This window comes from Miniopterus natalensis, chromosome 9 (assembly GCF_054644295.1).
Source record: "Miniopterus natalensis isolate mMinNat1 chromosome 9, mMinNat1.hap1, whole genome shotgun sequence".
In the NCBI taxonomy this organism is placed as follows: domain Eukaryota; kingdom Metazoa; phylum Chordata; class Mammalia; order Chiroptera; family Miniopteridae; genus Miniopterus; species Miniopterus natalensis.
In genome coordinates, this window is record NC_142089.1 from 45594607 (window position 1) to 45610313 (window position 15707).

Here is a 15707-nt window from a genome sequence, read left to right on the forward strand (position 1 = left end):
ATCCAGGAGATCTGGGTTCAATTCCTGGTCAGGGCACGTGCTTGGGTTGCGGGCTCAATCCCCAGTGGGGGGCGTGCAGGAGGCAGCTGATCAATGACTCTCATCACTCATGGTTCTATCTCTTTCTCTCTCTCCCTTCCTCTCTCTGAAATCAATAGGTAAATACATACATTTTTTTTTTTTAAAAAAGATACCTGTTTCTACAAATTATTTAGATTTGAAAACATAAACTCCATATATATTATTGATCATTTTACTGGTTAGTAATAAAACCAATTTAACTATGTTTTGAATGTAAGGATTCTGCCTTAAAAACCTAAAATTTGTATTGTTTGTGAGGCACCTACCCTGAAAGTTACCAAACCCATCACATTAAAAACACACACCTTTTCTGCCTATACACTCAATCAGCTATGTACTGCTAAAACAACAAAAAATCACAAAGCCTTGCAGATTAGTGCCACTTCATGCCACCCCAAAATATGATTGTAGGAGATCAAGACATGCCATCTCCAAATATGCTCCTTTGGCATATTAATTATTTTGAGTGGTCGACACTTGAAAAATAGCAAAAACGGGGAAGGCGTTTTGCTGAACTTTCCTTATCTGCCTAAAGACAGATCTCCCAAAAGGCATTCAAAATGAGTCATCTCGTCAAGAGTTTCATCAACCAGGGAAGATGGACTCTTATTAAAGGAGATGAAATTAAAAGATCAGAAGGAGGAGCTTTTGAGAGACCACTACACCCAGATTAATTTTGTCACCAACTCCCATCTGTTCTTCTAAGGGCCCATCATTCATCTTTCCTAGAAATCACTTACTCTCCTGAGAAGCCCCATGTTTTTAAGCATTAGTTCTGAGTCACTTTGGGAGTTATTCATTTTTCCCTGGATATTTCTTATGTATACATGAGGTAGGCGTTAATAAACTTCTTTGTTTTTCTCTTGTTAATCTGTCTTTTATTACAGGGGTCTCAGCCAAAAACTCAGAAGGGTAGAGGGAAAATTACTTTTCCTTCCCTATAGAAGCTTGGGGGCAGGGAGGCTGAGTGCGTAAGAAAAAAGTGAGGAAGAATACAGTAGGAAACTTAGATGATAGACTTAAGTGGTCGTGGTCAGATGCTGCAGTTGTCACCATCTGAGTGCCATGAAGTACACACTGCAGTTAAAGCAGGGAGTCCTGATTCCCACCAAGGCATGAACAATTTCTTCCCTTTAAAAATATAAACAGAATAATCTTCACCTGGGTTAGTGTACCTGCCAGAGAATAAGTAACATCTAGACACACTCCAGCTTTCTGATGTCCTAAAACAATAATTTTGTAAAATGCTAATAAAGCAATTATGGTAAATTTGTACAAATATCATAAATCACTTGAAATCTAGAACAAATGGAAAAGTCCTCTTTCTAAAGGGCAAGTAATGCATTTCCTCCACTAGAGGATGATGGCCTGGATTTAAATCCCAGTCCCACCATTTGCTAGCAATGTGATTTAGGGTAAGTAACCTACCTGTCCTCGGTTCATCATGTGTAAAATAGAGATAACAATAGTACTGCCTCATTGGGTTGGTGTGAAAGAATATTTGTAAAGCACTTAGAATGGAGACTAAACATTTCAAGCATCCAAACAATGTTATCTGCAGCAGTTTCATAGTAATACTTACTTAAAATAATCAACACTTTAGAGTTTACAAAGACCCTATAGACCTTAATGTATTTGATACTCAAAAAATAGTCTAAAGCAATTTACTAAGCAATTTATCCAAAATTACATAATGTAAAATTATAAAATAAATGAGCTATAAAGGACAATTAGTACTAACATTTTCAATCTAATAAAAAGAATTAAAATATTATAGTAAAAGTTTGGCAAAGAACAACATATTCTTGGGCAAAAAACTATCAACAATCAACAAAATAGATAGTAGAATAATAAAATATGTATAGTCTACCACTTGCTATGATAACTGTGAAATGAAAATGGGGCTATGGCTAACCCTGGTATAAAACATGATGAGGCATTTCAAAAGAATATTAAGGACTTTTGTAATATAACTCATATGTAAGAGAGTACTTTGTGTTCTAACAGAAAGAGTACTTGGAAAAACAAATTGCAGCCCAGCTAGCATGGCTCAGCGGTTGAGCATCAACCTATGATCCAGGAGATCGTGGTTCGATTCCCAGTCAGGGCACATGCCCAGATTGCAGCCTCGATCTCCAGTAAGGGGCGTGCAGGAGGCAGCAGATCGGTGACTCTCTCATCATTGATGTTTCTATCTCTCTCTCTCCCTCTTGCTTCCTCTCTCTGAAATCAGTAAAAAAAAAAAAATATATATATATATATATATATATATATGTATGTATGTATGTATGTATGTATGTATGTGTGTATATATATACATAAACAAATTGTAAGGCTATATTCTATTCATATTGTATATAATTACCCAGATTCCCAATCAATTTGATATCCTATTTATTTATTTATCTTTAATTAATTTTAGAGAGGGAGGAAAGGAGAGAGAAAAACATCAACATGAGAAATACATTGAACAGATGCCTCACATATGTGCCCCGACTAGACTGGGATCCAACCCACAACCCTTGGGTGCAGAGGATAATGCTCCAACTAACAGAGCCACACTGGCCAGGGCAATCAATTTGATATTTTAAATATATTTGCACTTATTTAATTTTTTCTTTCCTGTTCTCATGTTTGATTTTTTTCTATATGTATCTGGTTCCTAAGGTCTATCTTTTCTATTCACCTTGTGATATTTTCCATCAGAATTTCCTAATTTGGCATACATTTTCCCAGCATATCTGAAAAATGCAAATCACACTAATCCCACATGTATTTACTTCAAAGAGTAAATCCATACCATTTTACCTTTTTATTCCATCAGAAAGCATAGTATATTCATGATATATTCACTTTAATAGTCACATAAAATGGTGAGAATCTATGTGAAATTCTCTATCCTAGCTACAAAGATTTTGTATCATTTCATACCAATATTTTTAAGGACCACTGGATAAACACTTTGGTAACACACTACAACAGTCAATTTTCAAGTTTAAAAAAATTCACTTGAATCAAGTACCATTAAATAATTTAAAATAAAATTTAGCATCATAATACTGTAATAGTATAGAAATTTTAAAAAGAAAAGCAGAAATAAGAATAAAAATCCTACTCAAATTTCCACCACTCAAATTAACTGCTACCCTTTTAAAATGTATTCATTTCTAAATACTTTCCCCAACTCTACAGATTATTTTATTATTCTCTTATCAGGATGTTTCACAGAGCAAATTTAAAAAAAAATGATAAAATTAACTTTATCACATTTTTCTTTTAAAGACTGTGTTTTTGGTTTCAAGTCTAAGAACTGCTTACCTAGTCCTAGATCTCAATGGTTTCCTTTGATTTTTTTTTCCCCTAAAAGTTTTATAGATTGAAGTTTTTCCTTTAACTCCTTGACCTATTTTGATATGAGGTGTGAAATTTAGGTAGAGGCTTATTTGTGTGTGTGTGCTTGTGTGTGTGAGAGAGAGTCTGTGTGCTTGGATGCCCAATTGCTCCAGTTAATATATTGAAAAGGCTTTGTTTTTCCATCAAATTAGTTTTACACCTTTGTCAAAATTCAGCTGGACATGTTGCATGAACCAATTCTTAGGTTTTCAGTTCTGTTTCATTGATCTATGTGTCAACGCCAAATAGTCTTGATTACTGTAGCTAAGTGAGCCTCAAAATCAGGTAACTGATTCCTTCCACTTTATTGTTTTTCAAAGTATTTTTTTAGCCATTCTACTTTCTTTACCTTTCCACAAAAAGTTTGCAATAGTCTTGTCTGTATCTCCAGAAAATTTTGCATGACTTTTATAGAAACTGCACTAAATCTGAATATATAAGTTTGGAAAGAATTGCGATCTTTATATTGCTGAGTTAACTCATAAAAATGCTGTTTTTCATTTTATTCAGATATTCTTATATTTTTTCATCAGGGTATTATAGTATTCAGTGTACAATTTACATGTATGTTTTAGATTTACTTAAGTATTTCATTTTGTGAGTGACTATAAATGATATTATATTTTAATATTGGTGTCCATGTATTCATTGCTATTATACAGAAATGTTATTGGTTTTTGTATTTTTACCTGATATCTGTGGCCTTGCTAAACTCACTTTTTATTTCTAACAGATTTTTTGGTAGAGTCTTTGGGATAATTTTATTGGCAGAGAGAGAGTTTTATTTATTCTTTTCCCATCTGTATGTCTCTTATTCCCCTTTCTCATCTTTTTGCATTAGCTCGACTTTTCAGCACTGTGTTGACAAGGGAAGTGATAGTGGGCATCCTTGCTTTGTTCCCAGTCTCTGGGAGAAAGCATTCAGTCCTTCACCAGTAAGCATGATGTTAGCTAGAGGTTTCATGTCGATGTTCTTCATAAAGAAGAGGTTCCCGTCTTACCTATTTTTCTGAGTTGTTTTTTCTCTCTCATGAATGGATGTTGAATTTTGCCAATTTCTTTTTCTCTATTAATTGATATATTTGATATGATTTCCAAATATTAAACCAGCCTTGCATCCTTGGAATAAGCCCCACTTGCTCATACTATAGACTTCTTATGTATTTCTGAATTCTATTTGCTAATATTTGCTAAGGATTTTTGTGCTTATATTCATGAGGGATATTTGCTTGTAGTTTTCCTTTTTTTGCACTTTGTTTGGTTTTGGCATCAATGTGATATCAGCTTCATAATATAAAGTAGGAAGGGTCCCACTTATTTTCTAGAAGAAAATGTATAGAATTGGTGCTAATTCTTTTTTAAATATTTGGAAGAATTCTCCACTGAAACTATTTAAACTGAAAATTTCTCTTGTACAAGTTTTTTTAAAATATTGAACTCAATTTCCTTAATAGCTATAGGACTATATAAATGACATATTTTATGCTGGGTGAATTTTAGTAGTTTGTATTATTTTGCGAAAGTGATCCACCATTCATCTTTGTGTTAAGTGTAGCATTATTGTACTATTCTCTCATACTTTTTATGTCTGCAGGTCTTTACTGATATGCTTTGCTTTGTTCCCAATATTGGTAACCTGTTTTTTCTCCCTTTTTTTGTCTGTCTTGCTATGTTTGTCAATTTTATTATCTTATCAAAGAACCAGATCTTTGTTTTACTAATTCTCTCAAGTTTCGTGTATATAATTTCATGAATATCTGCTCTTATCTTTCTAATTTCCTTCCTTTTGCTTATTTAGGTTTATTTTGCTCTTTTTTTCTAAGTTCTTGTGTGTGTGTGGTGGGGGAGGTCTTACACCATAAATTTGAGGCTTTTCCTCTTTTCCAATATATGTATTAAGTGTTTTAAATTTTTCTCTCAGCATTGCTCTGTGTCCCACGAATTTCGGTATCTTGTATCTTCAATTTATTTTAGAAAATGTATTTTTAAATTTTCCTTTGAGACTACGTTTGACCCGTGGATTTATTATAAGTGTGGTGCTTAGTTGGCAAGTGTGGTCAGAAAACACACCCTGTATAATTTAAATAATTTTAAATTTGTTGTGGTTTGTTTTACAAAACAGGATCTCGTGTATATATGGTTCCATGAGCACTTGAAAAGAATGTGTATTCTATAGTTGTTGGCTGGAGTGTTCCATAAATATCAATTAAATTCTGTTGGTTGGTAGGATTGCTGAATTTTTCTATTCTTTTTCCTGATTTTCTGTCTAGGTGTTCATGTATTTCTCTATTTTTCATTTCAGTTTTACCAGTTTTTACTTCACATACTTTGTAGCTCTGTTATTTGATGCATTCACATTTAAAATTACTGTGTCTTCTTGATGGTTTAGACCTATTATCTTTACATGTCCCTCTCTGCTTTTGATAATTTTCTTTGCTCTGAAGTTTACTTTATCTGATATTAAGAGCCACTTCCACATGGAAGTTTCAACTTGTATGTGGTCTTCACTGAGACCGCTGCGTGGGTGGCCCCATTATATCTATGCAATAGTGAAAATCCCTATCTCCTGTGACCACTCCAGTGAGTGTTGCCGGGTAGCCTCATTAGAGCCTCACAAGGACAGCAGCCTAGGCTCCCCCTCCACTTTTGCTGGTATGGGTGAAGGTGAAATCACAATTTCTTCTAGGGTTTTGACTGGAGTAGGGTGGTTATTCTCTACAAGTTCTCTCTTACTAAACTCAACCTTTCCTGGTCGTTTGGACAGAGAGAGCAGGCTTCTGGTTTGTATCTTTAGTATTTTGTTTTTTGATTTGCACATTTTGGCTTTTCTGGGTTACTGCCTTCTCAAGCTTCAATTTTAGGATATGCGAAGGGAAAAAAAGCAAAATAGGAAACTCGCTTTGCAACTGTACAATTCCTCAGGTTCGGATTGTCAGCCAGTCAGCCTCTGTGCTTTCCCATTCACAGTCTCTTTAGGTTTGTTTTGTATATAATGTCCAAAAAATTATATATTACATAACTAATATGTAATAAGTAATAATTTCATGATGCATATAATGTCCAGGAAATTGAGCTGTACATTGCAAGAGGAAGGCCTACTCTGTCTTCCCAGAAGTGGAATCTTATATGCATACTTTTTAACAAAATAATTTATTGAGATAAAGATTTTATGTTCTCCCACTACTGTAATATTTTCTATCCATTTTAGTCTCATATTTCCAAATATATCTGTGATATGTTTTTGTATAATAGCATTTTGTACATTAATGCTCAAACAAAAATATCTTTATTGTAGCAGTTATTTTTATATCACTTGAAAGAGGTCCTATTAGTGCCATTTAATGATATGTGTGCCCAATTCTACATTAAGACTAATGTTAAATCCTTTGCTTTATTCAACTTAATAATGTTTGCTTAGCATTTTACTTTCATTTTTCTGTTTTATTTTGTTTTTTGTACTTGATCATGCTAATAAACATCTCAATTTCAGCTTTTACATCTATTTATAATATATTTACATTTATTTATAATTCAATAATATTCACAAATGTAACTATATAGTAAATTCTTATAAACAGAGTTTTACTTTTAACATTTTGTCTTATGACTTTTTATATGTCACACAGGGTATATTTTCTTTTTTATCTTTATTCTTTGGAAAGCAAAAACATTTTAAATTTTACAAACATTAATCCATATCACCCTATTAAGTCAAACATAAATTTTTAAAGAAGAATGTATTTGTTAAGTATATATGATATATGTGCATTTTTATTTTGATGCTTACATTGGAATGAAGAACAAATGGGTGCTAAGTGTTTGAACTAAAAGCGTCCCCTTGAAATATCAATGCTGTACTGCATATTTAATTTATTTTTCACTGTTTAATAGAATGTATTAACTGCACTCCAAGAATCTATCTTCCTTTCTTCCTTGTTAACAGAATGTTGGTTTTGTTTAACAAGTAAATGTGCCCAATTAAAATTATTCATCGTACTATATTCCCTTTTATCTAGTGGTAGTCATTTAATCTGGTTCTGATGGTAGAGGTCTTTCAGGTGGGACACCTGGGGAAGCTATTGTTTTCCTAAAATGGGTAGACTTAACTGGCTTTGTTTTTTGTTCCTACCAATTCCCTTCTTGCTAACCTAAGCACATGCCTAGATACAAACAAGCTCATTTCCTATGAGGGAAAATGTGCATTTGCTAAATACAGCAGAGCAAGAAGCTAGAATAAACCCTGGTCCTTCAAAATTTCCTTGAGAAAACTACACAGAAGGATTGCCTACCTCTAAACTTTCTGTTACATAATGAAAATAAAATCCCTTTTAGTTGGCTTTCTATTACATATAGACAAAACACAATCCCAACTGATAACATTGGTTCTTTGCTCAAATCCACTCCCATCTTAAATGCTTTTATGTATATATAATGACAAAATTATATATACATATAACCTTTCATTATATGCTTTTAGATAACTAAGCACTTCAAATTTCTAGTTACTTTGATTTCATATAGTTAAGAAGAATCTGTATTTTCCCTGTTCTTCAAAATATAAGTATTTTCCAACTAGACTCTAAAAAACAAAGGCCTATAAATCATTAACTGTAACAATTAAGAATTAACAGGATACTTCTAGATAATTTTATTGCATTATAAGGCACAAGTTTTAATCACACACTACTAACTGGTTTCTTTTAAAATGAACACCTGTTTCTTTAATTTCTGCATCCATGCCCTCCGGACAAAAGAACACTACTACTTATTGAAAACTGCATGTACTATTATAAGGTTCATTACTATTTTCAGGTTCATGACACTCTTATAGTTAATAACAAGTGCAAAAATAAATAAATATATATCTTCATAGATTGTAATTTATTCCTTCTCAAGTGTTTGTTTATATTGCTATAAACTAAACAAAATCTTTCAATATTCAAAAGATAACCTCATAAGCAGAATATTGCTTATAAGTAGAAATAATAAATAGAAATGCTTAAAGTGAACACTATTATTCAAATGGATTTCTTTAACTCTCTACAACTCACAAAAATTCTGCCAGAAGTTGGTATGCCTATATTGCTTTAAGGCTTACTACATTTTTTAAGCTTTTCACTCATACTTTATATACAATTTTTTTTAATTCAACCATAGTGTCTATTGCTGATATTGTCAATCTTTTTTAAAAATTAAAACTTATTTCCCTCAGCTTAAAAATATGTTGAAGTTACTATCATCTCACATGAAAGATCTATTAATTCTATTTCCCATGATGAACCGTTATCTTTCCTTTGTCCAAATTTTTCTCAGAATAGTTTCTGTATTTGGCATTATAATTTCAAATTCGTTCCTGCAAGTTACTGAAATTCCAAAGATGCAACCTCGTCTCCATCAAAAAGCCCTTCAAAATAGTTTTGTATCAGTGCTAATTTTCCTTGGCCACTTAAAACATTCTTCAGTTTTTAATCAGTCTTTTCCCATCACCTACGTAATAGTAAAGCATGTCTCTGTTTTTCCTCCTACCGGCTGGGATTGATGCTCTTTTATCCTCATTGGTTCCACTGTTTTCTACCCACAAAATGAGACTGTGCCCTAAAGCTTTAACTTTCAGCCTTTACTGTCCCTTATATTTTCCTGTGACAGCTTAGTTTCAACTATGACCTCAAACAAGTAAGTACTGAATTTACGTCGTACATCCAGAACACTATTTCTGAATTTTAGTCCTACATTTCCAAAGCCTAGCTGGTATCTCTACATCAACATCCTGCCTCAAACAAACATGACCAAATTTAACTTTCTACCAAAATCACTTAAATGCCACCATTTCTGTTAACTAAGTTATTGTATGTCCCATTTACTCAAGTTCAAAATACTAGAGGACTTTCTTTACTAATTAGCCTTCTCCTCCCACATTCAATCAGTTTAAAGTAAATCCTGTCAATTTTTTGTACTCTCTATACTTTGTGATGCAATGTAGACTGTAGGACTATGAGACAAAGACAGACTTGAAATCCCAGCTTCATGACTGACTAGATACCTGATATTGGATAAGTTCCTAAACTCACCGTATTTCATTTTCTTCTGTGAAATAAGAGTAATACCTTTCCAAGTCAAAGAATATAATAAAGTATTTTTTAGAAAGTCCTTCCCCATCCACCCTAGCTAAAGTAGCCCAAATCTCTACCCCTTTACTCCTAAGCTAACACTTTCTTTTATTTCCTTTAGAAATTAACAATAACTGGCATTCTATAGTTGTATTATTTTGGGGGAGAGAGTGGGAGGTTTGGCTTACACATTTATTTCCTGTGCTCTTCCACAAAACTTCGTGAGAGCAACACCTTTGTCAGTATTATTTGCCACTGAGTCCAGAACAATCCCTCTTACATATTAGCTGCTCCATATATATTTGGTAAAGAAATGAATGACTGAAATCTATAAAGTGCTTACCACAATGGCTTTTACTGAGTGTCGTCCACCCTGTGTTCTTTCTTCTTTGCCACTGGCTGTCTGCCTTTATCAACCTTAATATAACATTTCTGGCCTACCTTAATTGATCTCTTTGCCCTCATTGAACCCTTAACCCCTCCTAATCTGTTAGTAAAGTACTGTATTAATCTCCTTTAAAAAAACTTTGTCAATACCATTTATTCAAACAGCACCAAGTATGACAGAATCACTCTAATTTTCCCACTCAAATAACTTCAATAGATCTTCACAGAATTCATTTTGAAATCTAAACTCCTTGGTATGTCACTCAAGGTTCTTTTCAATACTCTCCACCCAACTTCCCATTAATTCCTTAAATGAGCCTCAAACATTCTGATTGTCCTTAAAAGGGTGATGTATGTTCCTAAATTTGATTACACCATATGACACAAGAGAATACCTAAAAGAAATTCTTCCTTTGGGGCCCAGATTAAGACACCCAGACAGAAATACTATCTTGCTTTATATGTCCCTAATTTTAAAAACTGTTACTACAAAATAAAGATACTTGAAAATTTTAAAATACAGGGCATCCCCCAAAATGTACACACACTTCAGAGCCGATAGCTCAATTGATGTTTCCTTCTTTTCAGATTTAACCCAATCGGAATTAATAATTATTCAAAGTATGTGTACATTTTTTGGGACACCCTGTATAATCGTATGCAAATATAAAAGTCTACCAACTTCCTAATCTCCAGGCTTCCAATGCACAATAACTTTCAGAGGTAATTAGCACTGTTCAAATGACTTTCTATTCTTCATCAATTTTCAAAGCATTTATATGTAGATTTATATATACTTAGAGATTATAAACACTGTTCTGAAACATACTTTTTTACTTCCTATACTTTGTACCTGATTTTTTCTAACACCTGAAGAGTTAACCATCTCTTTTGAACTGTTACATAACATACTTGTTCTAATATTCATATGCCATGAAGCATTTTTTCTCATATTTTTATCTATCCATTTGAAGATTTTGTAACCTCTAATTAGATAAAGTTTCCCAATAACTTGTTTCAACATATAAAAAAATCAACATAAAATGATGACACGAACATGTCTATGTCATCAAATTAATGGTTTAAGAATTGAATATTTTATACTCTTCATTAATAACCTAAATTGTCCCTTAAAGCACTGAAAAATAAACTATTTCCTAATGCATTCATTCAAATATGAAAAACTTGAAAAAATATCCACTTTCAATTAAAAAACAAGTATTCTGAATCAACAAAAAATTTCCAGAACTAATAAATGAGAATAGGAGGGTAGCAGGATATAAGAATAAATGAAAACATCAACTGTATTCATATATATTAGCAACAATCAAAATATGAAATTAAGCGAATGATTCCATTTTCAATATCAAATAAAATAACTAAAAACTGTTAACTAAGTAAGTGCAAGACCTGTACAATGAAAACTACAAAGCATTGCTCAGAGAATTAAAGGATAGCTAAATAAACTGAAAGTTCACATTCAAGAATGATAATATTCACTATTGTAAAGATGGCAATCCTCCACAAATTGATCTAAAAACTCAATAGAATCTTTATCACTATCACAGCAGGAATCATTGCCAAAATTGACAAGCTAATCCTAACATTCACTTGTAAATTCAAGGGACCCTGAATAGCCAAAGCAACATTAAAAGAAAAAAAAAAAAAAGGCAAAGGCAAAGGCAAAGTTGGAGGAATCAAACTTCTCTATTTCAAAACTTAACTACAAAGCTACAATAGTGTGGCAATGTCATAATAACAGATATATACAACACTAGGATATAATGTAGAGTCCAGAAATAAGCCCTTTACATTTATCACCAATTTATTTTTGACAGGTATCAAGACAATTCACTGGAGAAAGAAAAATATTTTCAACAAATGGCGTTGGTATAATTCTATATCAATATGTAAATATAAACTTAGGGCCTTACTTCATACTATGCATAAAAATTCATTCAAGGTAAAACATAGATCTTAATTTCTTAACTAGCCCTGGCTGGTGTGGCTCAGTTGGTTGGAGTGTATTCCAAAGGTGGTGGGTTCAATCCCCAGTCAGGGCACATACCCAGGTTTTAGGTTCCATCCCTGGTCAGGGCACAAGCCAGAAGCAACCCATGGATGTATCTCCCTCACATCAATATCTCTTTCTCTTTCTCTGCCCCCCTTCTCTCTAAAAGTCAATAAAATTAAAAAATAAAATAAATTTCATAACAAAATTATTAAACTTCTAGAAGAAAACACAGAAGAGAATTTTTTTTTTTTAAATATATCTTTACTGATTTCAGAGAGGAAAGGAGAGGGAGAGAGAGAGAGATAGAAACATCAATGATGAGAGAGTCATTGATCGGCTGTCTCCTGCATGCCCTCAACTGGGGATCAAGCCCGCAACCCAGGCAAGTGCCCTGACCAGGAATTGAACCCGGATCGCCTGGATCCTAGGTCGACGCTCAACCACTGAGCCACGCCCGGCCAGGCCAGAAGAGAAATTTTGAGAGCTGGAATTAGGCAGAGTTCTTAGATACAACACCAAAAGCATCACACATAAAAAAAAATTTCATAAAATAGAACCTCATAAAACTCAAAACTTTTCTGCTTCAAAAGAGACCATTAAGGAAATGAAAAGACAAGATATGGAATGGGAGAATATATTTGTAATTCACATATCTGATAAAAGATTTATATCCAGATATCTACACTTACAACTCGATAAGACAAAAAACCAACTTTAAAAATAGGCCAAAAAAAAAAAATCTCTACAGACATTTCACTAAAGAAGATACATCAATAGTTAATAAGCAGATGAAAAAATGCTTACCATCATTAGTCATTATGAAAATAAAAATTAAAACCACAAATGATATATCACTTCACACCTACTAGAATGTCTATAGTGCAAAAGACAGAAAATGCTAGTAGTTTACAAAGACATAAAGAAACTACAACACTTATGAACCAGTGGCTTCCACTTTTTAGAATGCAATTCAGTGTCTTATCAAGTTAAACATAAAATTACTATACATCCTACCAGTTGCACTCCTAAGAATCTACCCAAAAAAGGTGAAAATTTATCTCTACAAAAAGACATGCATACAGGTGTTCATAGCAGCATTATTCATAATAGCAAAAACTGGAAATAATCCAGATGTCCATCAATTGGTGACTGTACAAAGAAATTATAATATATTCGTATAATAAAATATTACTCAGCAATCAAAAGGAACAAACTATTGATTCATGCTACATGAATGAACCTCAAATACATCACACTAACTGAAAGATGGCAGATGCAAATGACAACGTATTGTATGATTCCTATATGAAATGTTTAGAAAAGGAAATTTATAGAGACAGAAAGCCGATGAATGTAACCTATAACTGGGGGTTGAAACAGGGAATTAACTGCGCATGGGAATGAAAGAAACATTTGGAATGGTGAAAATTTCTAACATTGGACTTTGGAGATGGTTATATAACACTGTTAATTTATTAAAATCATTGAATGATTTTATTTAAGTAAAATAAGGGAATTTCAAAGCATGTAAGCTATATATCCTTAAAGCTATTAAAACATAAGGGAGACATACATATTTGTTTTTCTACAATTTGGTACTTTTCTGCTCAACAGCTCTTATGCAGTAAACATACAAACATTTTTTTATAAATTTTGGATATAAAACATTACTAATATATTCAATAGTATAGGATATCTTATATAAATGATGCAAAATATCAGTTTTATATAAGTTAGGTATGAACCTTAGAAGCTAAAATTTCATTTCTATAAATTTATTTAAAACAAACCACTTACCTTTTTCAAAGGAGGGCAGAAATTAAAGAAAAGCCGGTGGTTATACGTTTTGAATCTTTCAGGAAGATACCAGTTCTGGATTATTTCTTCATCAGAAATCACATGATGGTCCAGTGCTTTGAGAGTGTGTATACTGTTGACCAGCACAGGCCTATACCCTTTTTTAAGGCTTACTGGGCAATCAAACATAGTGAGGGCAACGAGGCATGGACAGGCCGACAACATGGATACATTCTTTAACTTTGCAAACCCGTTGTCATGAAGATAGAGAAGTTTTAGGTTCTTTAATCTACTCCAAAATTTGGCACCTGGTAGATGCTTTACCTGAAATATTATTAATAATAGTACTTTAAATACAAATATAAAATTTCTATCAATTGCTTGAAAAATAAAATGTATTAAACATCTAAAATTCAGTATTTTCCCAAATGGAAAATTTCTCACTAGTAAACAAAAACAGAATTTCTAATTACCCAAATGATAAGCCCTAGCCAGTTTTGCTCGGTGGTTAGCGCCCCCGCTGGTGGACTGAGGGGCCCTGGTTTTGACTCTGGCCAAAGGCATGTGGGCCGGTTGCAGGCTCGATGCCTGGCCCTGGTCTGGGCGACTGCAGGAGGCAGCCAATAGATGTGTTTCTTTCACATCGATGTTTCTCTCTCTTCCTTTCTCTCTCCCTCTCTCTCCCTTCCATTCTCCCTGAAAGCAATGGAAAAAATATTCTCCGGTGAGGATAAAAAAACAAAAAAAGAACACAAAAAAAATGATACACTGGACATCTGAAATAAGCTACATTATATATATACACATATATAATAGCATAACTTAATTAATAAACATACATACTTTATTCAGTAAAAACTTCTTTGTAACAGGCTGACTCTTTAAACTTCTCTAAAATACTTTCTTTACATACAGAATTGAAAAGCCAAATCAACCAATGTGATAACACCACACTAATTAAATTAAAGATAAAAATCACATGATCCTCTCAACAGAGGCAGAAAAAAAGTATTTGACAAATTCTACATCCACTTATGATAAAAACTCTCAAAAACTGGATATAGAAGAAATATACCTCAACAAGATAAAGGCCATAAATGATAAGCCCATATATGAGTTAACCTTGTACTCAATGGTGAAAAGTTGAAAACTTCTCTAAGATCAGGACAGGACTAGAATGCCCACTCTCACCTCTGTTATACAACATAGGACTGGAAAGCCTAGCCAGAGCAATTAGGCAAGAAAAAGAAAGAAATGGCATCCAAATTAAAATGGAAGAAGTAAAACTGTAACCATTTGCAGATGGCATATTACACAGAAAAAACCTGAAAGGCTCCACCGAAATACTGTTAGAACTAATAAATTAATTCAATAAAGTTGTAGAAGGATACGAAGGAAATCATACACTTTATAACAGCATGGAGGGACCTGGAGAGCATTATGCTAAGTGAAATAAGCCAGTCAGAGAAAGACAAGTACCATATGATTTCACTCATATGGGAAGTCTAATGAGCAAAATAAACTAACAAGCAAAATAGAAACAGACTCATAGAGAGCAGGCTGAGAGGCATTGGGAAGCTGGGGTGGGCGGGTGGAGAACTGAGCAAAAAAGGAAAAACTCATAAACAGGGACAACAGTGTGGTGATCAGCGGGAGGACGGTATAGGGGAGAAAAATGGTGATGGAAAGAGACTTGACTTGGGGTAGTCAACACATAATACAGTCTACAGATTATGTGTTTGTGGAATTGTGCACCTGAAACCTATATAATTTTGTTAAAACAGTGTCACCCCAAAAAATTTCAATAAAAAGTTAAAAAATTAAAAAAATAACGAACTGGTTAAGGAAAAAAATCAATATATAAAAATCTGTTGTATTTTCATATACTAATAACAAACTCTGAAAGAGAAATTAGGAAAATCCCATTT

General features: G+C 33.1%; 1 protein-coding gene across 1 annotated transcript in view; it reads right to left on the reverse strand.

The window, feature by feature from the left end:
* Positions 1-15707, reverse strand: part of LRRIQ3 (leucine rich repeats and IQ motif containing 3) — an 83178-nt gene that overhangs the window by 59361 nt on the left and 8110 nt on the right. The window contains exon 3 of the mRNA XM_016216818.2: positions 13780-14103. Coding sequence (XP_016072304.2) covers positions 13780-14103 — 324 coding nt within the window. The remainder of the gene's footprint in view (positions 1-13779; positions 14104-15707) is intronic.